The sequence below is a fragment of the Ailuropoda melanoleuca genome, chromosome 12 (assembly GCF_002007445.2).
Source record: "Ailuropoda melanoleuca isolate Jingjing chromosome 12, ASM200744v2, whole genome shotgun sequence".
In the NCBI taxonomy this organism is placed as follows: domain Eukaryota; kingdom Metazoa; phylum Chordata; class Mammalia; order Carnivora; family Ursidae; genus Ailuropoda; species Ailuropoda melanoleuca.
This window is the reverse complement of record NC_048229.1, coordinates 68,466,155-68,493,978: the sequence shown is the minus strand read 5'-3', so window position 1 is coordinate 68,493,978 and position 27,824 is coordinate 68,466,155. Positions and strand designations below refer to the sequence as shown.

The 27,824-nt window shown below is 53.1% G+C and overlaps 1 protein-coding gene, 1 long non-coding RNA gene and 1 other non-coding gene across 5 annotated transcripts in view; 1 reads left to right on the top strand and 2 right to left on the bottom strand.

Moving 5' to 3' along the window:
* The window catches only part of VAC14 (VAC14 component of PIKFYVE complex), a 100,691-nt gene that overhangs the window by 62,969 nt on the left and 9,898 nt on the right, over positions 1-27,824 (bottom strand). Inside the window, exons 2-12 of one of the 3 annotated variants that reach the window (XM_034638849.1) lie at positions 25,468-25,640; positions 25,004-25,171; positions 24,109-24,171; positions 23,250-23,357; positions 22,620-22,729; positions 22,222-22,328; positions 21,147-21,281; positions 20,501-20,659; positions 14,043-14,106; positions 7,021-7,165; positions 6,680-6,745 (exon numbers count right to left, since the gene is read on the bottom strand). In XM_034638849.1, the coding sequence (XP_034494740.1) occupies positions 6,680-6,745; positions 7,021-7,165; positions 14,043-14,106; positions 20,501-20,659; positions 21,147-21,281; positions 22,222-22,328; positions 22,620-22,729; positions 23,250-23,357; positions 24,109-24,171; positions 25,004-25,171; positions 25,468-25,640 (1,298 nt within the window). The remainder of the gene's footprint in view (positions 1-6,679; positions 6,746-7,020; positions 7,166-14,042; positions 14,107-20,500; positions 20,660-21,146; positions 21,282-22,221; positions 22,329-22,619; positions 22,730-23,249; positions 23,358-24,108; positions 24,172-25,003; positions 25,172-25,467; positions 25,641-27,824) is intronic. The other 2 variants (XM_019801491.2, XM_002920944.3) reach the window with 2 other exon arrangements.
* Positions 111-9,247, top strand: LOC117795216. Its single transcript, XR_004619103.1, has 3 exons — positions 111-237; positions 1,071-1,300; positions 8,835-9,247. It is a non-coding gene; the product is annotated as an uncharacterized LOC117795216 (long non-coding RNA).
* On the bottom strand, positions 19,419-19,489 carry TRNAG-GCC. Its single transcript has one exon. It is a non-coding gene; the product is annotated as a tRNA-Gly (tRNA).

Sequence of the window (27,824 nt, the reverse complement as noted above, 5' to 3'; positions counted from 1 at the left end):
ATGGAGAGCAGGGCAGCGCGGGGCAGAGGCCTGACCTCCTGTTCCTCTCCAGGCCACTTCCCACACCGCCCCTCGCTGGCCCAGCTGCCAGCACCACTCCTTCTGCATGGGCCCTGGGAAGGCGAGGAGCCCAACAGGGCAGATCAAGGTTCAATGCTCAGAACTGAAGAGGGGAGAGGGGGCCCGCCTGAATGAAGCTGTGCCTCCACCCTGCCTGGATCCCTGCTCTGCACTGAGGTCAGTTCTTGTGTACTTTTAGATGTTCTAGAACCAGACAGGCCCAACTTTTGGCTCCTGGCGGTATGAGCTCAGGCAAGTTATCCTCCCCACGCTTGGATGTCCTTTTAAATCAAACTGGGGATAATGAAAACCAGTCCAAGAGTGCCAGTCTGAGTGGTCACAATAGAAACAATGTGCTCCGAATAGGGCATCTGCCCCATGAACTTTGCCTTCTGCCCTGTCCTGCTTCCAGTCTCCTTCCACAGATGCGGGGGTCTGAGCCCAGCACCTGCTGTGGATTCCAAAGGCAGCCAGCGGCAGGGGTGCTGGACAGACCATCAGCTCTCTGAGCTGCCCTCAAACGAAGGGGCTCTAATCAAGTGGAAGCCTCCATTTCTGGGGCACTGAGAGATGGCCGATTTCACTAGCTGCACCCCCCCCCCGCCCCTGGGGATAGGAGAGCGCATCCCTAGTCACCCTGGACCGCGAGTAAGAAGAGGAACCCATGGGGATGCTCTCAGTCTGGGGCCTCCCCTTGGGTGAGATCCCCACACCGAAGGCCCTGTTGTCACTAACTAAATCCCTTTAAAGTGGACGACCCACCAGACCAAAGTGACAAGAGTCCCTGGGAAAAGCAAGGCTGAGGGAGCACTTACGTGGACAGTGTAGGACGAGGGATGCAGAGGGGGAGAACAGGACAACAGGGCTGCTGCTCCCAGGACAGAGGAAGCCAAGGGTGGCCTCACCCGACTCTGCTCCGGGGCTGGGGCTTAGGCTGCCAGTCAGGAACGGCAGCACCAACAGCCACCCCGCTCAACTCTCACGGATGCCTTGACCTGTCTCCCTGTCAGGCAATGCAGCTCGCCCTGGGTAAGCTCCCCTCTTTGAGAGACTGGAGGACCGCCCCATTTCTCCTGGGACCTGGACCATGAAGACACATGAAATCCTCTCCCGTCTCCCTCAAAGACAGCTGTGTCTGTTCCCCGGCGCGCACGTTGCTAGTGTGGAGCTGAGCGCCCGGACAGCTGGTCGACTGACCCACAGACAGCTGATGGCCCCCTTCCCCTCGGGACGCAGCTAGGTGAGAGCAGCCCCTGGGCTCCCTGCCCCATGGGTCTGGATGGCCCTGAGGTGTGCAATGGGGTTGAGGATTGCCTTGGACTGGGGTACGTTACAGCTCTCGCGGGGTGCTAGAAGGACCTTTGTGAGATGCCCTCGAGTACTGCCTACGGCCAGCCCGCCACACCGCCTGGGACTGCCGGCCACACTCCTCACTCAGCACACTGGCTCCTGACCTGGAAATTGCCCCTGCCACCTGCCACACCCTCACACGCCTACCCTCCACGCCTTGTCATTGACAAAGGTGCTGCTCACTCTTTTTTTCCTGCTTGTATGTCAGCCAGGTGAGCCATAAACTCCCCTCAGCAATCTCTCTTCACGGTTCCTCTGAGCCTAGAGGAGGGGAAGGGGGCATTTCTCCCAGATTGAGAACCTCTGCTCTAAAGTGTTAAGGGCACCTTGGCTCCGAGAGGTGAGAAGACCCTGCCTGGGCCAGGTGCCTCGGGAGGCCCAAGCGGGCTGAGCCCTTCTGGATCTCCATGGACTCTGAGGCTTGCTTCTGAGCAAGTGGCTGTGGCAGCCAGAGGCCCTGAGGCAGGCTCCCTGCTGATGCCACCCTTTCTCTTCTCTCCCCTGGAGCTGGGGCACCCAGCTCCTCCCTTCCACCTGTGATGCTGCAAACACAGCCCACTGACTTGGAGCTGGGGGTGGCTGACGAGGCAGGTGGGGAGGGGAGAAGGTACAGAAAGGGGTGCTGGTCCTGCTGCTCACTGCCTTCCCTTGGTTTTTCTATGGCTGGAGATGGCCAATGAGCCCCCAAAGAAGCCCTCCCACCTGGCCATCTGCAGGGGGCCTGTGTGGTCCTAAGACAGGCAGGGAAACAGAGGACAGAGACCAGCTTCTGCTCTGGCTTTTGCTGCTGAAGCTGGGGCAGGATGTGGGGAACAAACAGAGCCTGTCTTCCTGATTTCCATGTGTATCCTTGCCATTTTGACAGAAACGAACAGTAGCATCAGAGGAGCTAGGATTTACCTCGTGTTCACACGTGTCGTGTATTCTACACCCATGACCTCATTATCCTCACCTGGGAATCCAGACCTGGGAGGGTGCTTCTCCTATTATTCTCGGTTTTCAGATAAGCAAACTGGGGCTCAGAGAGACCAGCTCTTTTGCTCAAGATCAAGGTTAACCAGCCATTGAGTGATGAGCCAGGACCAGGCTTGTGGACTGCCTGACCCCAAAGCCCGTGTTCTTAAACCATCAAGCTGCACTGTCACCTGGGAGAAAATATTACCGAAAAGGGATGCTACTTAACATCACAACAAAATTTAAAAGACTGAAAATAAACTTCATAGTGAGTAAGACCTACAAAAAAAGGCCTGAAAGCTTTACAAAATGACTAGAGTTCAGGCAGCGAAATGCCAGTTTCCCCTGGCATGACAGACAGGTAGGTACTAGGTACATGGGCCAGGACCTGGCCAGGAGCTCTATGCGGTCTCCTTTAACAATGGCCTATGAGGCAAGTGTGGACATCACGAGCCCCATTTCACAGGCCAGAGAGGTCAGACTCCTTGCCCAAGGTCCCCGGTGAAGAGGGTGAGAGCTGGAAGGCAAGTTCAGGTCTGGTGGCCAGTTGTCTGGTGGGGGGCAGGGGCACTATCTCCTCTCAGGGGCCCCAGACATTCTTCTAGCTCTCTTCTAAGACTGAGATTTCTTTTTTAAAGTTCTGCATTTTTGTTTTAAGTAGACTTTTTTTTAGAGAAGTTTTAGGTCTATAGTAATATTGAGAAGAAGGTACAGAGACACCCCCACATAGCCTCCCCTATAACGACAGTCCTAGCCACAGTGGTACGTTTGTTACAATCAGTGAACCTGTACCGTCACATCATTGTCACCCAAAGTCCACAGTTTACTTTAGGGCTCGCTCCTGGTGCTGTATGTTCTATGGGTTTCGACAGATGTATAAAAACACATACCCGCCTTTACATCCCAAGGATTCTGAATGCAGACTGGGAGGCAGTGGTGCTCGGGGGTGGGAAATCAGGGTGGTCCCAACGCCCCTCCTGGACCAGCCACACCTTCAGGGACATCAAGAGGAGCCATCCTCTGGTACTCATGGACGGAGCTCACTCAGGCAGCTGCAGGCTTAAGAGGGAGCTGACAACTGGCATCTCCTGGGCAGGGGAAGCAGCAGGCCCACCTCCCTACCAGGGTCCAGCAGGAAGCTCTGAGCATGCACCCTACATTCCATGCTGTTGAAATCAGGGTTGCATTTTCACTTAAAAACATGTAATTGGATCTCTAGCTAATGGGAGGATTTCTTCTCTGGTGCCAAGAATTTTAATTTGACACCTGCAAATTCTTTCTGACAAAAGGGATTTTCATATAAAGCGTGCAAGGAGCAGGCAATACTGAGGGAACAGCCACTTACCCTGAATGACGGAAAAGCAGAACCAACTGAGGATGCCAGAAGGGCGTGGACTACCAAGTATCACTGGAGTAGAACTCAGCAACAATGGCAGGCAAGACACCCCAGCAAGGACAAGTGCCAACGGGGCTATGGAACATGGTGGTGTCCCTGAGGCTCTGCCCCTCCCTGTGCCCACCTCTTGCATCATCAACAAACACCTGAGCACACTCTGTTCCCTGAGGCCAGTGGCTCTCACCAAGGGTGAGGAGCACATGAGCTTATCACAATAATACTAGGAGAGAAAAATATTTGTAACAGAATGTCCCCAATATACAAAGAGCTTCTACAAATCAATAAGAAAACGGACAAAGGCTGGGGCCTGAAGCTTCTGCAGGATATACACAGCTCTCCACACCACATGGAGAACTGTTCTGAAGAACTTGTGGAACAGGAGAAGGTGGCCAGAAATGGGGATGATGATACAACTGAACACAAGCTCCCCACCTCCCATCTGGTTCTGCTGTGGGTAGCTGAGAGCAACACTTGGTGGAACACATGCACGATGGCTGAGTGAATAAGAAGATGGGCTTTGGAGTCAAAAAGATCTGGTTTTGAGTTTGGCCTTACCACTTCCTAGCTGTTGTGAGATACTTTACCTCCCTCAGTCTGAGTTTTCTGAACTGTAAAATGGAAAAAGTAATAGTACTTCCTCACAGAATGGTCAGGGGATCCCCAGATACCATGAATCAAGGGTCTAGCACAGTTCTTGGCACAGGAATGACTTCATACAAGCTGTTGCTAAGAATCACCCAAAACAATGGGATAACCTGCGCCCTGAGGCCCCTCGGCTGGATGTAACATTGTAGCTAAATTCTCTCCACCAGTCTGGCTGTGGTCTGATTTGACTGAATGGGCTTTCAGGGTCTTTAAACCCTCAGGGAGCCCTGATCTGAGATCAGGGCTGTGTTTGGAAATATTGGGAAAACCCACCAGAGAATGATTTCTAGATATCCTAAAAAGGAAGCTCCAGGAGAAGGGGGACTTTGTGTTGTTCATGGCTGTATTTCCATTGTCAAGTACACAGTATGCCCTCAAGGTTGCCAAAGAGACTGGGCAGGGGACACTTAGGAATGTGATCTGGTAAAGAATCAGGATGGGGCAGAAGCAGGACTCACCACTGATTATCATGGTCCCCAACTCCCTCCCCTGGAGAGATGGAAAGCAGGGACTCTCCACTCCTGGTATGGCAACAGCTCCCCTCCAGCCCCGCAACTGTCCCCAAGAGCAGCTGCAATCGTTTCCCAGCAGGGGCCCGCAAGATATGCCCAAAGCTCCCACAATATTTGGCCTTTCAGCAAATCGAGCTTTCACAGCCACAACCCGAACAGAGCTGTTTAATGGACTGCATCTCCTCCTGCTCCCTGTAAACGCGCACACACACAGAAACCCATCACGAGCAAAGAGAGCTGGATGGGATTAAACAACTCAATTTAAAGGATTGAAAACTCAGCTGCTTCCAGTGAAGTCCTAGGGAAGGAACCAATCAGCAAAGTTCTGCTTTTCCTTTCTGTACTGAAATGAGGGCGGTGACTGCAGTGAGTCACCCCTAACTCAGGGAGAACTGGGCTGTGTCCTCCTGGGCCCCATACTGCAGTGGGGTGCTGAGCGGAAGGGAAAGAGGCGCGTGTCTGTGTGTGTGTGTGTGCGCGCGCACGCACGTCTGCGCACGTGAGTGGGGCAGGCAGGAGGGGTCAAGGGCCGATGCCCAGACCATCTGTTTTGGATTTTTCTGGAAATACAGAGTACCTCAGAGGACAGAGAGGTGGACATCTGCCTGTCTGCATCTCTTTTCAGCTCAGGTTCAAGAAGGCAAATTCAGGCTGCAGGAAAACTACCCTGGGGTCCCACAAAGCCTGGTACCAGCCTCAGGTGCCTCACGCACTGGAAGTTGTGAGCAGTGTCTCTCTCCCCTGTCCCCCCAGCTCTTGTCCACTCCCATGTTCCCAATGGGCAGTGTGGGGGATCTGTGGATTCACATGCCCACTGCCTCATAGGGCACACACACCTCTGCCTGGAGCCCACAGCTGCCCAGAGCCCAGAAGAGGAAAGGAGAGGGGCCAGTTGAGGCACAGCCCACCAGCATCTGCCAGGCAGCCTGGAGCTGGGATGGGTGGAGAGAAGGGATGCTACCCTGGCTGATGGCAACACCCAGCTGCAAATCCTGCCCTTTGGCTGGCAGGCTGGGGAGTCCTGAAAAAGAACTACCTTAGCCTAACTGCACAGAATGGACGTTGCTGAGAACAGGTGGGGACAGGTGGGGCCTCCCCCAGTGGGTGGAAGGACGCAGGGCCCAGGTCTCCTTCCCCTTCTCTGGGCTAGCCTCTCCCTTCTCCTCTTGATGACCCCAACAGAGCAAAGCTTAAAGGAACAATTTCAAACCAGAGATCAGAAGGGAATCTGGGTGAAATGAACAGAATAAGAGCTCCAGAGAGGCCAGCACTGTGCGGCCCAGGACTCAGCATTTTCCAAGGGTCAGTTCACCCTCACAGCCTGTGCTGCTACTGCCTCACTGGGCAAAGAAGGAACCGGAAGTGCAGGGTCGTGAAGTAACTTACTCATGGTCAGGCAGCTAAGTGGGGCCAGACCTTGCCTTCAGGTGCCTGACCCACAGCCGAGCTGCCCACCACCACACCCCCTGCCTTCTATGGAAGAGCCAGATCCCCCCGAGGCTGGTGTTCTCACCGATGCATTGACCCAGAACTCTTGAGAAGGGCCAGCTCAGAAAGTCTTTGTTCCCGAAGCCAAGAGCATTAAACACAGCTTTCCCTGGAAGCGATGCACCTTATCAGGTAGGAAAAGAGCAATTTTTTGGATGCTGATTTAAGAGAACAACAACAAAATGAGCACGTCTCATCTACCAGGTCCCATCAGCCACTCAAAAGGGGAGGCTGGGCAGCCATGCAGAGAAGAAAGGGGGCACACGTGACCTACCTCGTCGGATTCATCCGATAGCGTCTGCAGCAGGATGGGGAAGAGGCTGTCAGTGTGCCGGAACATCTGGAGAGCAGAGAAGCCGGGGCACTCGTGAGCTTCCCCCACCCCACTCCACCGCTCGATTTGGTGTGGACAGGGTCTTACCGCACCGCACAGACCACCCCTACGCCGTCCCCGGGCCCCTCCAGCATCCGTCACTCCTCTGGCTGCCAGGGGCTTTCTAGAACTGCACTGACCACAACCTACCAAGCATGAGGTGGCCCCTGAAAACCAAGGTGGACCCCGAAGCAGCCCCCAGTTTGGAAGGGTCTCTGGGACTGACGGGCCCAGGGACTCACCTTCCGGGGAGTCTTGATATAGAGGTGGTAGAGCCACTTCAGGACGGCGATCCTGGTCATCATGCCGATGGCCATGTCACTGAGGTGGCAGTTCAGGACCTGCACAATCCCATCAAGGTGGAGGGTGACTGGGGCCCTTTCGGTGCTGTGGGCAAGATCAGGGAGGAGACACACGTTGAAGCCACTGGAGCCCCTCCCCTCAGGCCGCAGCGCCACCCTGGCCCGCACTCAGAACCACGCTCCGCCCCCCTCTCCTGGGCACAGTGGCTGGGAGTGGGCAGGTGGCACCTATCCTTGTGTGGCTCCCGGAGGGCTGGTTTCACCCCCTCAACCTTCTTCCTTCCTTTCCAAGGCCGGAGCCGTGACAAGTGCACATGGGGGAAGAGGGTCAGTCTGCTGTGTGCCCACCCGCTTGCCCAGCACTAGCCTGGCCTGGCCAGGAGAAAGCCTCTCTGATGTCACCGGGCTGGGCCCCAGAAGACCGCGGGGCTGAAAGGCTGTTTAGCATCTTCAGGGCGTTGAGTCCAGACCCTTTGTTGCTAATACACAACGCCATCTCCAAGGAGTCCAGGGCAAAGCCCTGAGAACAGCCCTGAAGCGCCAATAGGTTTTCACCAGGCAAACGAAGAACTTTTCTCGGGTAAGGACAGGGGTCATGGCTTTAGATCTTGCCATACTCCAGGCCGTGTGGCAGAGGGCTTGGCTTGGTCGAGAAGCCTATGAAGTTGTAACACTCTTGTCTGAGTCGGGCAAGAGCCACCGCAGCCTCTGCCTCTGAGAAGCAGCCTGTTCAGACTGTGCTTTGCTCCCACGGCGCATGGGCTTCCTGGCCCAGAGCCTCGCTGGTGTCCGGGCAGACGGAAGTCCTGCCGAGCGGCCCTGAGAAGGGTGGGTGCCACGGGGATCCTGACTGACACAGCCCTCTGCCCAAAGCATGGTTCCCGTGGAGAGGCTGGAGTTTTCAGGGACGGAGACAGCACAGGCAGAGAACCTACGGGCGTTCGGGAGGGGCTCTCTTCCCACGGTAAGTCATCCCATATTTTGCCCGAAGGTATCACGACAGGTACAGCCCAGGGGCTGCCTTTCCCAAGGACGCCAGCCAGGCAGCGCAGCTGCCCGCCGCTACAAAATGGTCTCGCGTGGTATTTCTAGGCTGCTCCATTCTTCATTTGCAGCAGGAACTCGATGCCTGTGCTTCCCTAATTCGCCCGCAGCCTCTCTGAAGCTCATTTGATGTGAGTTCCTATAGGGCCCCATTCTCAGCTCTGTAATTGCTCAGCAGAACTGCTACTGACTAGCGTTTGATGATTCCCCTATGGTGCTCGTTTCAGGGGTGACAGTGGGCACTCCTGTCCTCTGGTAGCTGGTGAGGCTGGGCACGCGAGTGACAGGGCCCAGCAGCCCTGAGCCTCTGGCCGGAGCCGCCCCTGAGATTTCCCCAGGAGTCATGTGGCCGGAAGTTCTGGGGTCTTCTGAGAATATCCAAACATCTAGATTCTTTGGGAGCCTAACACAGATGGGGAAACTAAGGCACAGACAGACAAGTCCAGGGTGGCAAACACAAGCTCCCAGCCAATCTCCTCATCAATTCCTCTCTCACGCTCACTGTTTAATGGAAATATAATGTGAGCCACTTGTGGAATTTCACATTTTCAAGTTTTGTATTAACAAGTAACAAGAAACAGGTACAATTTTAATGATATCTCTTTAATGAATCTAACACACCCAAACAGTAGCATTTCAACATATGATCGATATAAAAATCAATATACACGTCACTCATAGAGTACTTCATATTCTTTTGTGTTTCCTAGGTCTTCAAAATCCGGCAAGTATCTCACCCCAACAGCACACCTCCATTCAGACCAGCCACGGGGCACGTGCCCAGCAGCCCCATGACAGCGGCCACCGCCCCAGGCAACAGAGCGCGGCAATGTCCGGCTAATGAGCTACCCTACGGCTTCCAGAGCATCTCCTTTCTTCTCTGACAACTTCCTAGACACTCGCTCTGCTCCTTCTGATGACCAGGACTTACTATCTCATCTCTAAGTCCTTCTTTTTCCCATCCTGCTGGCCTCCTACCTGGCTCTTTCTGGCATGCTATTATAGCTCCTCTCCTTGAGAAGCTGGAGAAGTTCCAGAAGCCTACCCACAGCCCAAGGCCTTAACAAAGGAGGAGCTTAGGAGGCTGTGAGGAAGGAGCAGAAGCCGCCCCGTCCCTGCCTCTTCTTTCCTAACCTGGTAAGCCCCTGGTCCACAGTGTATCCCTTTCCCCAGCAGGAGCTGCAGGACATTCCAGCTGCCACATGGGGACCAGGGTGCAAGGAGGACCCCATCCCTGGCAGGCCACCACCACTTTCTTAGCTGAAATGGCCCCCTTGGGAGCCAAGCCTTGTTTTCCCTCCCCTGGGGAAGTCAGAACTGTACCGGCCAGCAATGGCTGTGTCCTAAGCTATTAGTGGGGAGGAAGGCAGTGCCAAGTCTAGCTCCCCCAACTCCACTCTGCAGATCAGGCCCAGAGGCTACCCAGTCAGGAAGTGGTAGCACCAGCAATTTGAATGTGAGCAGTCGGAGTCTAGAGTGGCCTTGCCCACCATACGGCACTACCTCCTAATGGGCCAGACTCAGGAGAGTCCATTTCCAACTGGCCCCTGGCAGAGGCAGCAAGACGGCAGCCCCTCTGCAGACTGGCCACTCGCTGGCCAGGTCAGACCTGACAGCACCACGTACTGGAGGTAAAAAGAAGTAGTCACATATACCTTTCAATATATTTTCTTGTCAGTACAGCAGACAAAGTATCTATGTGGGGCGAGAGAGGATACTGGGAAAGCCTGGTGCAGATCTGGGGCAGGGGGGGGCACTCCAAATCCAAGCGGCCCAAGTAGGGCTCTAAGATGCTAGATGGTCCCTGGGGCAGCTGGACTACTTGCTTCACTGTGGTCCCTTGCTTCACTTCTAGCCAGCTCAGTGTCTCTACTGGGGGACAAAGCAAGGGCCAGCCCATGGTGGCATCTACCTCAAGTGGCACTGTGTCAAGGCCAAACAACGATTTCATGGAGCTGGTGTGTGAGAACTGGCAGCATTTTGTGTGCTAACATTCTCTGACTTTCCCCACAGCAAAACTCCCCAGACACGGGCACCTTCAGATCACTGGTTAGGCAGGTGTCAGCTTCAACCAACCAAGAACATTATAGCTGAAAGGGACCTCAGGTTCAAGTCACTCGATCCTTCAATGCACAGATGAGATAGTATGGGACTTGCCCAAAGTCATGCGGCCATGCCCTGAAAACTTATTCCCTTAGCTGGAGACACTCGCCCCGGGGTCTCACTTCCCCTGGCTGGCTGGAGTTGAGGCTCAAGGGAGGCAGGCACACCCCAGGGCACCAGGGAGACGGATCTTCGTGTCCAGGAAAGATCCCACCAGCTGTCGAGGTGGCTCTCAGCTGCTCGGCTGGGTGGGGCTGGCTGCTGTGTGCTGGGCTCCCTACATGCTCTGCGGGAAGCCGGAACTCTGAGAACCCGGGCCCTTCTTCCAGAGGGCAGGCCGCATGGTGTGCTCAGCCACTGAGCTGCTGCTGGCCTGGGGGCTGAGATGGGGGAGCCTCCGCCCTGGCTTACCCTGCCCAGGGAGCAGAAGGGGGCAGAAGGGAGCTCACTCCCAGTTTAAAATACATTTCTGCGTCGGTTCCAAAAAGTCTAGACTAGTCACTCCTGGGGGCTTCTGAGTTATTTCAAGGTGTCTGCAAAACTCCATTTCCACTGAGCATTTTCTCATAACGCATCTCGTAACTAATGTCTTACACATACAGGCACTACATTTTCCAAATGCATGGCACTACTGTGGCTATTAAAATACTGACTTATTAAATAATACTTCTGATACTACCAATAACTAATGATAGATTCCAGTGGTTCTCTCTGGGAGGTGGCACTTCATTCCCGTAACGTCTAACTGTGTATAGTGCTTGTGTGTTACAGCTCTAATCAAATTAGAATACAGGTAAATAAGTAAAAAAAAAAAAAAGAACTGTTTCTGAATTCAACGTTATTTTTTTATAAAGTAACTTTACAACTTCTTTTCAGTCAGCAGATGCTAAGAGTTGGGAAGCACTGAATTCCAGATCTTTTTGCTTGCCTTTCTGCAGCCAGCTATACCAGGAGACCTATACCGAATGGCGCTTGACGAGGGCCAGGCCGTCGGGAGTGGACGCCTGTGTGCACGGCAGCTCCCGGGCCCAGGCTCCCGCGTCAACCGAGCGAGGGAGGCTGACAAGCAAAGCTTTTGTAACTCCCAGTGCAACTGATAAAGGTCACACCAGCAGGCCTGGGGCTCAGCGGCCTAGCATGAACTCCAACTTGGCTACTAAGAAGCTGAGTGACTTTGGGCAAGAAGTTAACCTCTCGGGGCCTGTTCCCTCATTTGTAAAATGGGGATAATGAGGTTCTCGTAATAGTAATTGTCACTAAAACGTGTAAAGTGCTTTCTGTGGGCTGGGCACCATTCTATTCTCTTTACATATTCAACTCATATGAGCTCCACACCCCTAGGAGGTAGGTACTATCACTGCACCCAGTTTACAGATAAGGAAACTGAGGCAGGGAGCAGGGCCACAGAGTCAGGATGTATGTCCAGGCGGTTAGACTCCACTGTGCAGGGGACTTATGAGAGTTGAGGGCGGCAGTGGGTCTGGACAGTCGCAGGGTAGGTTTTGTTTCTTGGTGATGCTGGAAGGTGCCTTCTTGCCCAAGCTCAGTCCCCCTCTGGCAGCACCTACTGGAGGGAGCATGCGCCCATCCTACTGTCCTCAGCTGCCGTCTCCAGGGAGTGAGGGGGGCAGGCACCGTGGCTCAGGTTTCACGACTCTGAAGGCTGCCTCCCTCTCTGGCACAGCTACTGACTCAGACTGGCAGCTGCCACGAGGAAATGGCCATTCGTGGGAGACAGAAACCATGAGATGATTTGCTCTTGGTTTTTAATTTTAAAAGGGTAGGATTTGGCACGGGCTCCCGAATGACAGGTATAAACCAAAGCCTGGTTCCAGTGAGGCAGTTCCTACCTCAGCTTCTAGACCCGCCCCAGCAAATGGCACCCCTGTGTCCCATCAGTGATGTCTGATCTCTGCTCCTCCTAGACCTCCCTTCACCTCGCACTGCCACCCCCTGGAGCAGGACAGTCCCCTGCGGCCTAGACCACAGAACCAAGTCTGCAACATGTGTCTGTGCTCCCACTGTTGCCTCTCCCTCACGTGCCCTCCCTGGGGCTGCCAGAGGACCTTCCACGTCACACATCTGCACCAGGCACCACCACTTATCAGGCAAGCTCCCCTGGCCTCGAAAACAAAAGGTGATCCCTCTGCAGGGCGCCATCTCACTGCACCTCCATCCAGAGCTCTCCCCCAGCTCCAGAATCGGAGATCCAAACCTGCCTCCTTAACCAACCCCCCGGGGGTGGCACAGAGCCCTTGACTGGCCCACTCACACACCTGTTCCTCCTTCCACCCGGGCTCGGGAAATGCCAGGATATCCTGAGTTGGCTCAAGGCCCAAATCTAGAAGTTATTCTTTCCCTCGTGTCTCTACTCTCACTCCACCACATGCATCCACAAATCCTGTCAATTCATCCTTCAAAACAGAGAAAAACATCTCTCCAACTTTCTCCATGTTCTGCCCCTCTTTAGGCGGAGCCTCTTTCCCTTCTTAGGGGTGGCAGCAGTGCCCCCCAGCTGGTCTGCACTCACCAGACCCTTCCTAAATCCCCTCTCTACACAGCAGCCCCCAGATCGCCTGTCTTTCCTCAGCCCGAAAATGGAAATACTACTACTAATGACCCCATGGGATTTAAGCATCAGCAAAATCCAATACGTGACACAAAGTATTTGGCACAGCGGGCCTAGGAAGCACTCATGAGTGATCATCCTTGTCAGCCACGATGCTGGCGAGCTTCAGCTCCGGCGCCATGGCTCGCCCCCAACACCCCGAGTCCCCCGCCACAGAAACCACTGCCCTGTATCTGATTCCCCATGAGAGAACCTCAAGGTTGGGGACCACAGTCAGGGGTCACAGCTTTACCTTGGAACCTGCGGGGCTGAACATAGGCAGGGACTCTGGGATACGTGACAACTAACCAGACGAATACATGAATACCATCTCCTGCCTTGCGCAGACGATTAGGAGAGGTCCTAGGAGCAACCCACATTTCTAGTCCGTACTGACATACTTTGAAAACCCCCACAGGGTCCGGGTCCTTAGAGATAAGAATAAATGAACAAATGATACAAAAGGAGGAAAGATCTTAAAGGTCTGGGGAGAAGAGAGCCTCTCGGGGGTTGAGTGCAGATCTCTTCATGAGTGTCCTGTTCCCTGGCACCCAGGTTCAGTGTTGAGTTCAGAGGGAAAAAACCTGCTGCAGAAGAACGCCATCCATTGCAGCCCCACAGAAAAACTGACATGGGGCGAGTCCAGGGGACTTGGGACAGGGACAGAATGGCGAGAACTCCCTCTCCGGGGGAATGCCATCACCCTGCACACAGTATGTAGGGCACTGCGAGGAAGGGAACGCTCTTGCTGCTTGGCCTGCACTGCCTCCACATGGAAGGCTGCGCTATGACAGCTGACCTGGCGCCCGGGAGAGGAGCGCTCTTGCTGACTACCGTCTATGCGCTCTCTAACTCTCCGACTCTCCGACTCCCGGAAGGCCTTCTCCTTGTCAGCCCCACGTTCTCCTGACAAGCAAAAGTCCTGGGCAAAGGCATCTGTGTCTGCCTGTAGCCACCATGCGCTGGTTATACTTTTACGACTTGTACTGACTGACCTCCAGCAGCTTCTAATCCCTCCCCACGGCTGCCCGTCCGTCAGAACTGGGGGGAATGGGTTTGCTGAGAGCCCTTCAGATTCCCTCACCAGGCACCTCCCGTGCCCCATATGGAGACTTTACCCCGCGTCTTCCCTGCAGTTTCCTGCACCCAGGGAAGATCTAGGCCACTTGCTTTCTATCAACACCTGTGGCCGGCACAAACCACTTACCAGGCTGGCACGAAGACACTGCTGCTGCTACTGAAGCTGGCGTCACAAGAACCATCGGGGCCTCCTGGGGACAGTGAGAGGAACACGGCGTCATGCCAAAGGGTCTTCGGAGTGAATGAGATATCCCCGCGGTGGGGACACAGACTCTATAGTTTCCCACACCTTGATTCTGGCTCTTGAAAGGGACTGTGGCTCGGGAGCCCCGAGGACACAATGCCACTCATTCCCCAAACTTTCTGGAGAGCACCCATGCTTGCAAGTTTCTAGGCACAGCGATCTCAAGAGGAGGACGACACCCATGCTCACACATCTGGGAAATCTCAGAAGGGACCACTGCCCCATGCTCACACATCTGGGAAATCTCAGAAGGGACCACTGCCCCGAGGGCAGGGGATGTTACAAACCACTCCTGGGACGGTGCACATCATTAGCCACCAGGGAAATGGAAATCAAAGCTGCCAGGAGGCACCATTTCACACCCACTAGGGGGGCTAAAACAAAAGCACAGTAAGTGCTGTGAGGCTGTGGAGAGACCCCGGGCCCTGCGGGTGGGGCTGTAAAAGGTGTGGATGCTCTGGCAAACAGCCTGGCAGTTCCCTAAGGCCTCAAGCAGTTACCCTATGACCCGGCAGCGCCACTCCTAGAGACAGAGCCCAGAGAAAAGGACGCTTCTGTCCACACCGGAACCGCACGCCACATTCAGAACAATCCAACTGTCTACCAGCTGATGAATGGATCAATAAAACGTGTTAGCGCGGTACAATGGACTATTATTCCGCAATAACACGGCGTGAAGTACTGGTATGCGTTACAATACGGATGAACACTGAAAATACACCAAAGGAAAGAGGCTGGCCGCAAAAGCCCACATATTGTACAGCTCCATTTGTATGAAATGTCCAGAATGGGCAGACCTATAAAGGCAGAAGGTAGAAGAGACGTTGCCGAGAGCAAGGGGTAAGAGGCTGTGATACCCATTTTCTTAAATTAAAAAAAGCAAAGCAAAAACAAAAACGTTTTTATTCTGAAATAATTTTAGATTTATGAAAAGTTGCAAAAATAGCACAGAATTCCGTTTACCCTTCACCCTGCTGCTCCTACCGTTAACATCATACGTTACCAAACCATGAAAGTAGCACTGATACAAGACTATTAACAAAACCAGAGACCTAATTAGAGTGTCACCGGTTTTTCCACTCATGCCTTTTGTTCCAGGACCATTCCGCAGGCTTTCCTTATTTCATGAACTCGATATCATTGAAGCCCTGGTCGGTTATTCTACAGAATGCGTTGCCACTTCGATTGGTCGCGTGTTTTCTCATGATTAGGCTGAGGTTACACATTTCTGGAAGAACGCCACCAAAGTGACATGCCTTCTCAGCGCATCACGTCAGGGGTACATGATGTCTGTCTTGTTGCTAACCTTACTACCTGATTGTGGTGGGGTCTGCTGGGTTTCCCTCCTGTGAGTTACTCGTCTCCTTTTCGTAATCAGTAAATATCTTGAGGAAGACATACGACTAGAAAAATATCCAGTTTTTTCCTCAAACAATCCCCTGCTGATCTTGGCATCCATTGGTGGATCTGTAATAATTATTACTATGGAGTTTCCCTAAAGGTGATTTTCTGTTTTCCTCTGTCCTTCTACATTTATTAACTGGAATTCTTCTATAGGGAAAAGCTGTCCCTTCCCATCCATCTGTCCATCCATATAATTATGGGCCCATGTACATATATTTTATTCTGTGGATTACAAATTAACACTATCATTATTTATATATTGTGGTTCAAATGGTACCAGCCTTGACCTCTTAGAAGTTTTAAATTATACAAGTAAAAGATATTCTCATTCTAAAAATTATAAGCAAAGAAAGTATGGCCCATCTCTCCCTAAATTTTAATCTTACTTCACTCTGTGTGCAGGTAACTACTTTAGTGGTTAGGCAAGTATCCCTCTCCAACTTTTGCTTTCCTTCTTTTTGTTCTGTAACATAAATGGAATCACAGATATTTTCTGCAATTTTTTTTTAACTTTATACTATGTCTTAAAGCAATGCTATTCCTTTGGACCACGAGACACCCCCCAATCCCGAGGTAAAGAGGGCCTTGATTTCCATGTTGAACAGAAAGGCTCTGAGCTGTTGCCTGTCTCCTCTAGTCCCAGAGGCCCTATAAGGGATGGGGCACAACTTGGTAGGGACAGGTGTGGGCTGGGCCTGATGGAACACATCTGGTCCCAAAGGGTCAAGGAGGACCTTCCAGAAACACACACGTCTGTAGATGAAATGACCCGATGTCAGAAATAGGCTTCAAATCAATTTAAACTGTTTCCTAACTTTCACTCTTCCACCTCCCCCATGCACCTTTCTGTGTGAGTGCATTTTTCCAGGATCCCATATGGGAGTCCTGCTGGGGGAAGGGTCAGGTGTTTTATATTTTAATCCATATTAATAAGTTGCTCTTTAGGAAGGTTCTACCAATAACAAATGCACTTCAGGAACAGAGGGGCAGTCGATCCCAGGGAAGCCTCACACAGGGATATTAGTAATCTTTTACATTTTTGCCAAGTTGATGAATAGAAATGGTACGTTGTTTTACTCTGCAATGCCCCCATTCCCAGCCTAGCTGTGCATCTGTGGCTTCCCTTTTCGTATTACTCCCTCCTCAGAGAACCAGGGTGCACACAGCACTAGCAGCACAGACTCTGAGCCCTTGGGCCGAAATCTGAGCCCGGACTCCCCTACTTACTGGCTGTGTGACCTTGGGCAGCTTGCCTGACTTCGCTTCCTGTCCCTCACCTGTATGATAGGGTAACTGGTGCTTACTACACAGGTTTGTTAGGACAGTATGTGAGCTCACATCTGTTAGGTGTTCAAAGTAAAAGCATTCCCTGTTTCTATTTATTTCCTAAGGACAAATTCTTAAACCTTTATGGCTTCTGACACATACTGCCGAACGTATCTACCAGACAATGTATTTCACTTGTTTACTCTCTGCCTCCCGCACTAGGAATGCTTCTTCCCCACCAAATCTCTACAGGGGACATGTATTTCCTTTATAATCAGAGTAAAATATGGGGGTGGGGTAGGGGCCGGATGGAAGCTAAGGAGAAGGAGAAGATTCAGTTCAAATGACCGCCATGGACCTGGCTTGGAGCCCCCAGTCCTCTGTAACCACATGCAGGGCCACAGGGTTCATCCACTGTGGGTCTGCCCCTGAGCTCGTGAAGGCAGGACCTGGGTCTGATTCACCGGCATCTGCAGGGTCCATAGAAGCTGCTGATACACCCAGACCCATCAAAGCCTCGCAAATGGATGGATTCCATTGCATGTCCATCACCGGTGGTTGCCAGCCCTCTCCTGGAAGCCCTATCTACAGCTTTGCCCTTCATCTGCCACATGAATTTCTATCCCTGATCCTCTATGGTCCCTCATTTAGGACCTACCAGGGGCACATTACCCATCTAGGAAAGGCTTGTGATAAAAAAATAAGGACTCAAAAGCCCTTCCCTGAGAATCTTGCTAAGTAGATGCATATGTGATATGCATGTATTAAAACAATTTGACACGAAAGCACCTGTTCCTGAGAGTGTCTGGACTTTGCCATGTGCTAAAAGCTTTATAAGCAAAAATCTCGTCTAAAACTCACCATCACTCTATAGTTTGATGTTATTATTGTTATCCTTATTTAACAAATAAGGAATCTGAGGCTTAAAAAGGCTCAGTGCCTTGTCCAAGGGCAACATAAAGGAAGTTAACAAAGCCAGGACTCACCAGCAGGCCGCTCTGACCCCAGAATCTAGGCCAGGACACTTGAGACAGTCAGGTAGCATCGTGGAGGGGAAGAGGGAGCACACATCAAGAGCCGCAGGAACTTGGAGCAAGGATACTGCATTATGGACCCCTGAACTGGCAGGGCCAAGGGGAAGCCAGAGCGAGCAGGGAGGGGCTGGGAACAGTGTGGCACAGAGGAGGCCCCGCGCTCAGAGGTGAGGGCAAAGCGCACGCGTGCACATGTACGCTCACACACAGAAGGCTTGGCTGACAAGCCTCGTCGTGGGTCTTGCCTCCCCAGAGGGAGATGAGGCAGGAGGTTCCTGCCTTTGGCCAGGTGACCAAGGCTGGAACAGCGGAACGAAACAGGAATAAGAAAAAGCTCCCGAGGCTGGGAAGAACCTGTGGACTTGACCAGCTGAATCACTGCCGTCTGCTGGCTTGCTGAGGCCTTCTCCTTGGCCCTTTGGTAAAGCGGTGGTTACAAGCTGAGCATGTCTCCAGCAGAGGTGGAGGCCCCAGATTAGCTGTGATCATCTCTAAGAACTACTATAAACCAAGCTTTGCATCTGCTGAAATGCTGTTTACGAGGCAGTAAAAAGCCAGAGCCAAGCTGCCTGAGCGTATTCCGGGCTCGCATGGGAGTCTCCGAAGCAGGGAGCTGTTTCAAGAGCGCTTAGGAAAACGATCTAAAAAAGTAAAAGAAGCTGCATTGGCTGGCAATGGTACCCCGGTTTCTGGCAGGCCAGGACACTACTGCTGAACCCCCAGTGCTCTGGCTGGGGTTTTTAGCAGCTGCCACGACCTGCAGAATACAGTGGTTCCTTCCCACAGGGCCTGACTTGTTGCCACGTAAGCAGAAAGGGTGAGGTAGGCGCTGCTGGGTTCCACTCTGGGGGAAGAGGCAAGAGCTCTATTTAAAAAATTCAGACATATTTCAGGTAACATAAAACTCACTATTTTAAAGCAGACAACTGGGTGATTTTTCTGTAAATCCACAAAGTTATGTAAGCATCACCACTACTTAATTCTAGAACATCTCCATCACCCCCAAAGAAACCAGGTATCCAATTCCCTCTTTCCCTCCAGCTCAGCAACCATTATTCTACTTTCTGACTCAATGGATTAAGATGCACTAACTTTTAAAGTCAGCATAAAATATTCAAAACTTCTGCATGTTGCAACTTGTCAAGCCAAAAACAAAACTAAGCAAAACAAAACAAAAACCAAAAGAAGCCATCCCACAAACAAAAACAGCAGGACGTGGGATTATGTAAACCGTATGATCTCTTATACATGGAAATATCGATACAGACACGGAAAACATACGTTATCATATGTTACATGTACACAACAGAAAAAATATGCCGAGATTACGCTAATTGCCTGTGGTGGGGACTACTTTCCAAATTTTCTAAAATGAGAATCAAAAAATGAAAAGATAATAAAATACTTATATGTCAGTGAAAGTTCACAAAACAGGTCTATCCCTGAGATTCTTCTAGTTTCTCCTAGTAAGAAAGCTCCTGCCTTGAGAGGCCCACATTAACTTTATGTCCCCAAGTTTTCTTTTTCAAGGAGCTGCCAAAAAGGTTTCAGCTGTTGCATTGGCCGGGAATCGAACCCGGGCCTCCCGCGTGGCAGGCGAGAATTCTACCACTGAACCACCAATGCTCCACATGAGGGCTGCTGTGCCTCCAGCTGTTTTGCGGCTCTGGCTCACCAAAGCTACTCACAGCTGTAACCCGACACCTGAGCTGCTCCGCAGGGAATGCTGCTGCTTCCCGGCTGCCAAAGCCAGGACAGGACGCCTGTGGGGCTCATGTGCCTGACACAGGGCTCAGATGTTCAAGAGCAGTTGGAAAATGGCAACGGGAGAAAATGCTTAGGAATTCTTTTGGCTCCTGGAACTCAGGTCCAGACCTGAGTCTGTTAGCCTTAAAAATGGGGGTAAGTTCTGCATCAATTTACACTCTGGCTGACTCCGCAAAGGTAAACATCACCCCGAAGCTGATCAGAGCCCTCTTACTGAGAATATAGGCCCCTTAATAAAAAAAAAAAGAGTTCTACCCAACATCTAGAGAGTCAAACTCCAGACTCTAATTGACCTAAGAGTGGTTTACTTCATGTTATGGAGAAATAAGACAACACTGCTGAAAGAGTCTGAAAGCACGGCAGGGCCATCTCATTTTGCAAAGACACTGACTGGGCGGTAGAGCCCCCCACGACTGAATAAGCTGCACCTGCAGCTTTCTTAGCCTTCTGCCCTGAGTGCCTGGCACAGTCAAGGTGGCCGACTTCCGGGCATCTACAGCCAAGATTCACGTGAGCCTGGCAAGCTGTACTCCTCTGCCAGGCTTCCCACATTGAAAACAACTCTTTTCTGTAGCCGGACACAGAAAATGATTTTAAAAAGGCTTAATGCTCTTTGAGGCGGTTAGGGTTAAGAGCAGGGGCTCTGGAAGCAGACTGCCAGAGTTCACATCCCAGTTCTGCCAGATCCTGGCTGTGCTACCAGTCTTCCCTGTGACCATCCGTAGAATGGGGAGAAGAGCAACTCCTACCTCACTGGGTAGTTACCAGAATTAAATGAAGTAACATCTGGCAAGCAGCCCTGGCTGGTTAAGGGAGGCCCCATGTCAAGTCACCCCAGGAGGTGAGGGGCGGGGGGCAGAGCCTACTCACCACTGGCTGTCCCTTCCTGCTTGGCCAGGGAGTCATCGGGGTTGGACTCTACCTGCCTCTGCGCCACGGGCTTCGGCTCGTCAGGCTCGTCATCCTCAGGGGTGACCAGCTTCATCAGGCTTTGGTTACACACGTTGGCCACTTCCTTGATGCCTGAGTCCACCGATGTAAGGAGTAGCTCCACCCAGGGGGTGTTACCTAAACCTGATGTCACTGGCATTGGTCGGGGACTTGGTCCCCCCCCCCGCCCCCCCCGCCAAGGTGGGTTAGCGGGCAGTCTGCACTGAGTTTCTGTGAAATGCTCCTGTCTTCTCGTAGGACCCTTCCTGGTGGGCTTCCTACCAACAGGATTCCCCCACTCGAGACAGGGCAGTGTGAGCTCAGCGGTTTGGAACCGTGGGACCTGGGACAGCTGCTCCAGATCTGTAAGTAACCAGGCAAGGTCTGGGGACAGTGGTGTTAGCGCCATGTCCCTGGTGCCACCCTAGCGCTGTGTCCTGCTCTGCTACTTGCTCCCCAGGTGCTAGGGGCTATCTGGAGCTGTGATGGATCCTAAGGGAACCCCCATTGCCCCACACCGGGGTCCCGCAACTTCACAGCCTCCTTTGGGGCTGCTCTGGTTTCCCCTCTTCACAGTGAAGGATACTTTTCTTGCGGTCATCGTAGGCCAGGCAGGGCAAGACAGCGGTCAGGATTCCAGAAGAGTAGGGCAGCATCACCCGACCAGCCAGCTGGATGAACTCCCGCATCCAGCACATGGCCGTCAGCTGGATCAGGTCGTCTGGAAGAGGAATTGGTGGGTTTCAGGAGGGTCAGCACGAGCAGCCAGGATGCTCCCTCCCACTGACCATGCCCAGAGGAAGGGACTGGAGGGGACCTGAGGGCCTGCATTGCTTCTAGCCTCACTGATATGCTCTCACCTTCCAAAGATACACACAGGTGCCAGGTTGGGAAGGAACGACAATCTTGTAGCAGATGTAAGAACAGCAGCCATGATTCTCTACCCTCTGCACCCAGAAAGGAGCTCCACTGCTCCTCTCACCAAAGGGTGAATTCACTTCCCCACTGCTTGAATCTGGGCTGGACTTCCTACTGTGGCCACAGAAGGTGTCAGAAGTGAAGGTGTGGCTGGTTCAAGACCAGGCCTCCAGAGGCCTTGCTCCCCTCTACCACATGTCTTGGGACCTCACTGATGCCATATGAATGCATCTGGGTTAGCAGGCTGGATGATGAGACACATGGACCAATGGTCCCTACTTCCCAGGTGACAGCCAGCTAAGTGGCAGACATGAGGGAGGCCACTCAGCAGCCTCAGATGATCCTTCGGCTGACTGCAGGTGCATAATCAAGTGCAGCCAAGCCTGGCCAAGGTGAACAGAGCCACCTCGTGACCTACAGACTCCTGACCGACAAAAAGCAGCTATGTGAGGCAGTCACGTTTTGGGGTGGTTGGATACTAACAGAAGCTCCTGGGTACACAGTCCCAACCTGCACTTCAATTCATAGTGATATGCCAAGCTTCCCAGCAAGAGGGTCTCCAGACCTTACTACAGGGTCAGACCAAGCGCGAGGGCCTAGACAGTGATGGAGGAGCTGAATCTCTCTCCCGCAAGGACGCACCATTGCACCGGCCTAGGGCCAGCGGCTGCGGGTTTGTGCTCTGACCAGGGCTCTTGCTGCTTCTGAGGAGGTGGCGGTGGCCGCAGGGCCGTCATACGCACCTGTGGTCTGGCAGTGGATCACCAGGATGTTGGCCATCTCCGCAAACTTCACACTGGAGGGGTTCTTCTTAATTTCTTTCAAGAACTCTCCAAGGACCACCTCACACCTACCGAGAGAAGAAGAAGGAAAATAGCACATACGAGCCAGGGCCGGAGGAGCCCCTGCCGGCCCCCGCTTCTGCTCTGGGTGGGCCACCAAGAGGGGACTACACTTGGCAGTTGCTGGATGGCTATTTTCCAGAGACTGGGGGCTGATGAGCTCTTTGCTCCTCAAGGCATAAAGCACAGGAGCCAGGATGGAAGAGAGTGAACTTACTTACTCTCCCGCAGCCACCCGTCTGCTGGGTGTGGGGTGCGTGTGCGCACTGAGCAGCTGCCCGCCCCTTCCCACCACTCACATTTTCCGAATCTCTTTGCCGTTGTCGCCCAGGATCTGGAAGAGCCCATCTAGGATCTCCGGCAAATAATCCAGCAGGTTGATGTCTGGCACGGACTCCAGAACCAGAATCTGACCCAGGGAAAGAGACCAGTAGGGAAAGTTACACCAGCGTGGGGACCTTCGTCTCCTCCTCACCAGTGCTCTGGGACCGGGCAGGGAGAAGGCGGCCCTGCTGACGTATCATGGCGCTACAGGCGCCCCCCCGGCAAACGGGGCTTTTGTTAAATGTGCAGGAGAATGGTGACTTGGCTCCAAGAAACTTTGAGGCCACAGGGAGAAGGGAAGCACGGGGAAGGACAGACAAGGCTCGAAGAGGTATGGCTGCTGACAGTAGCACCCCTGGCTTTACAGAGACATCGGGGTATTTCCCGGAACAAGGAAAGAACTGTATCATTGGGGGCAAACATGATGCGCTTTGCAGCAGAATGGAATACACGTGTTTTGGATTACCTGATGTCACTGGCTGTTAGAGGGATGACAATGAGGCTCCTCTCACCCACAGGAACCGCCCAGGGTGTGATAGAGGGCAGATTTTACTAAACTAGAGGCTCCTTATGGCTGGAGAAACTATCGTGGGGCTGGCCCTTACCCAGGAGATGATGAACTGCCGGGCATACTGGTTGTTGGAGTAAATCCTCTCCCGCAACAAAGGGATGAAGCCCACCAGGTCAAACTTGTTGCTCTCCGTCACGATGTCCTGTGGATCAAAGGCATGTGAGCTGCCGAAAGCCAGAAGCCAAGGGCAGCCTGACCTGACGGAATTATCGGCCCAGGGCTAGCCCCAGGGGTCAGGAAGCCAGAGAAGGAAATGAGAGCTCGTATTATGTAGGAGAGGTCTCGGAGCAACCACTCTCTCACAGGCCAAAGGACAAGCAAAAATGCTGGAGTAAAAGCAAGAATCAGAGTCCAGGACTCATACGGCAAAACCCTCCATCTGGATCAAATGCCCTGGTGGGCTTAGCATCAGCAGGCCCCTGTCCCTGGGAGCAGGGTGGGAATGGGAGGTGATGGGCACTCTCCTTTGGCCTAGGTGGGGCTAGCATGAGGGGATGTCTGGGGTGACAAAATGTTTCTGTATTTTGATTCTGCTGGTCACATAAATCTGTACACTCGTCATAGAACCGTACACCAGGGGCACCTGGGGGGCTCAGTCAGTTAAGTGGCTGCCTTTGGCTCACGTCATGATCCCAGGGTCCTGGGATCGAGTCCCACATCGGGCTCCCTGCTCAGCAGGGAGTCGGCTTCTCCCTTCCCTCTGCCCCTCCCCCTGCTTGTGCTATCAAAAAATATATAAATAAAAAAGAACTGTAAACCAGAGTCATTTTTACTGTATGTAAATGAAAAACATTTTAAACATTAGGAAGAGTGCCCCCAGGGATAGAATTTATAAGCTGTATAGACAGATGGAAGAGACAGATTCCAAAATAAAAGGAGGGACCAAGTACTACCTTTAAAAGGCGGTCTAGGAGCTCAGATCCACTTTTCACATTGGGGTCTGGGTCTGCAGCCAACTATGAGAGGTCCAGAAACAGAGAGATGGTTATAGTCAATATACGGGACCAGGCATTTACTGAAACCCCACAGAGCCAGGCCCTGGCACAGCTTGGACTACTGAACAGGCACCTTCTCTTTAGGGACTAAACTGAAGGAAGGTGAGGTAGGGGAGGGCGAAATGGAACGTGGCTGGGGAATGGAAATGCTTGGACTTCCTGTTCTGTGCAGGGACCCCGGCACATGCTGCCATCAGGCCAGGTGGGGGGTTCCCATCAGCCTTCCTCAAGGGTTTCCCGTTCTAACATTCTGGGTCCTTTCTCCACTCTGGGAGGTGGGGACCGAGGCAGCTGTGAGGCTGGCGCCCCGGAAACGACTGTGGTCAGCAGGGCTGCAGAGCTTCGAGGCCATTCTGTGCCTGGAGGTGCGCCCCATGAGGCTGAGTGCACTGACAACAATGGTGTGTTAGGAGTTCCTCGGCCTTTGTAAGTAGAGCTTTTTCTAGAGCTTATGGGCTAGTGCTCCCCTCAGAGGGGAAATACAGTCTGTACTATGGATTCACTTCACTTTCTATAAGGGAGGTTAGGGCTTTTCAAACTATGTGTTTCCCCTGCACTCTGTGGTAGATTGACACTTTCACAAACTGCGATAAAAATCAATTAATAGAGAAATGGAAAAAAAAATCAAATGTCCATACAAGGCCATCGGAGAAAATGATGATGATGAGACTGAACAGACCAGTGGCCCCAGCAGGCCTGTGTCTATCTGCTCTGCCTGCACTGAGAGCAGGGGCCCCAGGGCTCCCGCGCGTGGGCCGGGCAGGCTCAGGCTGGCCGCAGGAGGGGCAGTCACCTTGCTGAGCCCGTCAAAGAGCACATTGAAGTGGGGCAGCACGGCGCCGCGGGCCACCTTGACGATGTTGTACAGCGCCTCGCACGCGTAGTACCGCAGCCGGCTGTCCGCGTCATTGAAGCAGGTCAGCACCGGCTCGATGAGCTCCTTCAGGTACAGCCCCGAGTCCTGCAGCGGGGCAGGAGGAGAGACCGCTCGAGGCGGGCCTGCCCGTGGGCCCCCAGCCACCCGTCCCAGCGGACATCCCGGCTCCCCTGGAGAGGCTCAGGCCTTTGTGTGAGGGCTGGCCTAAAGCAAGTCGGCCCCCAGGCCAGGGCCCATGCCTTGAGACGAGCCCGCAGGGCTGCAAAGCCAGCTGTGCTGGTCTCAGCTGTGGCGAGAACAGCAATAAAGTACAAGTCTGCAGCGGCCTGCTGGGGCTGGGCAGTGAAAGTGAAGGCCACTGCTTCAGGAGAAAGGCCCACCTTGCCCAGTGCGATGGAGCAGGCGGCCAGGCCGATGAGGCCCCCCTTCCGGCTGTGCGGGTGCTGAGACAGGGCAAACTCCTGAGACAGGGTCTGGATTACATGCTTGATTTGCACGGTGTTGTTCTGGGCTACGAACTCCCGGACCAGCCTGGAGAGACAGGAGAGAGGGGCTGCAGGGCAGTGGAGTCAGGCTCCCCACCCCGCCCGGCTGCTGGTTCCAGGGCCGGGGATGTGGCAGGGGATGACCTGTTTAGAAAGAGGAATCAGAAGTCCTGCATCTCAGGGTGGGCCTTTCCCAGTTTTGCTGCCGACTGGAAGGTACCGGCCGCGTCATGGTCCATTCCCCTATTCTGGGTTGCAGTCTCCCCTGCGTACAACCGAATGAGGAAGCAGAGCTATCTCACTTCTCGGAATCTGAGACAATGCAAGGGAATGTCTTGTTGGGGACCAAACACCGCAACGTGAGCAGCCGGTCAACCATCTTTATTCGACACTAGCTCGACCCTCCTATCCTGTAGCCGAGAGGTTGTGTGTGTCTGTGTCATCATTTCCATGGATGGCGCTGAATCAGGTCCCAGTTCCGTGGGCAAGATCCACACACAATTGTCACAGTGTGGCGCAAGTGACACCACGGGAGCCAGAAAAATGCCACGCACTCATCTCCTTGGGCTGGACCGGAGGTGCTGTTGCATCAGATCTGAAAAGCACCCAGTGGCACTTTTCAGGTAAAGGGCAAGGCACGGGGGAGAGACTGGCCAAAGGCAAAGAGCCCTGAAAAGACACAGTGTATGCAGAGAAGGACAGGAGTTTGGCCTGTGGATGGAGTGGCCAGGCAGTTCAAAGAAGGCAAGCCAGTGACAGATTTCCAGCAACGGGATGACATGCTCAGATCTATGCTTAACTTAGGTATCTCTGGATACCTGGAGAGGCTGGGCTGCAGGGGCTGGTTTGACAGGAAACTGAAAAATCCGGGGGTCAGGAAGGAGGGCCTGAAATGCACCTGAGGCAGTGGGAAAGAGCAGGGGGGGCTGCTTTACTTCAAACAGAAAGGCACCGGGAACCCAGGGAACATGGGAGGCCAGGAAGGGCAGGTCTGCCTCCAAGGTGTCCACCTGGGGAGTGGCACTAAGAGGGAGAAGGGAGGTCTGAGGGAGGCCCCTGTGTGGAAGGGAGCACCCGTGGTCACCCTGGGGGATGATCCCATGGCAGGCCCTGCCTGGAGAGGAGGAGAGCAGAGGGAGGCCCAGTTCCATCAGGGACCAGTCTCAGAGAACTGATCACCAGCTCCCCAGATAACTGATGGGGCGCTATGGACTGGGTGTCAGGGACATCTTCCCAAGTGGGATTTCAGCTCGACCTTGAAGGAGGCAGGGAGAGAGAAAAGGAAACAGGGGTTTCTGCACAGGAGGAAATGTAAGAGCCAAGGTGAGGAGGGGGATCTAGTCAAGCCTGTCTGGGGCCCCAGAGAATAGAGCAGCAACGGGAGCTCTACCAGGACAGGCTGGCTATGGCCACTCTGGCCATCTCAGATTAGGGAGAAGGGATCTTGCAGCGTGGGTAACAGGGAAGCTTCTTAGTTTCTGAAGAGCACAAGAAAAGAGTGTCTTGAATTGTGAGATGGATGGAGCCCATCTCATCATCCAAGCGTGAGGGAGACTACTACCAGTGTAGCAGCCAAGGGGCCGTCTACAAAATACAGACTTTTCAAAGCAGCTGCCTGGAATCACTAATTGCTTTGTGCCCATCATGGAGGGACCACTGCTCACCTGCCACATAAATGGGGGTCTCAAGTTGGCTTGAAAAATTTTAAGGATGGTTAAGTCCAAAAGGTATGAATTAGTCTACATGGTTCCAGCTCTATGTCAGGAACCTGCCAGTGATTAGAGCTGTTTAAAAACAAACATGCTGCCGTATGAGGCAATGACCACTCCTACAAAAAAGCTCTTCAATGAGAAGTTGACATGGTTTGATGAAGATTTAATACAGCAAGTCGTAGGCACCTATTCCGTGCTAAGCACTGGGAGCACAGTTGTGAACAAAACAGGCCTGGCTCCCAAGATGGTGGCTATGGGAGCAGGGATGGGTATTTCAGGAAGGTGGTGTACAAATGGCCTGTGATGTGCCTCTGTCTTTGATCTTTACAAGGGTGAAATTCCACCAAGCCTATCCCAGGGGGTTGAGGGCTATGGATGGACCAAGGGCCTCCAGGTGCAAGCTCAATGCCAGTTCCATAGGTCAGCTCCCCCTCCCCCAACAGCCTAATAAGGCCCAGCAAAGATGGCTCTCTGTAAACCCTCCTGGCTTCCCAAACTGGACAAACTAGCCAGGCAAGGCACGGTGACCTGCCAGAGCTC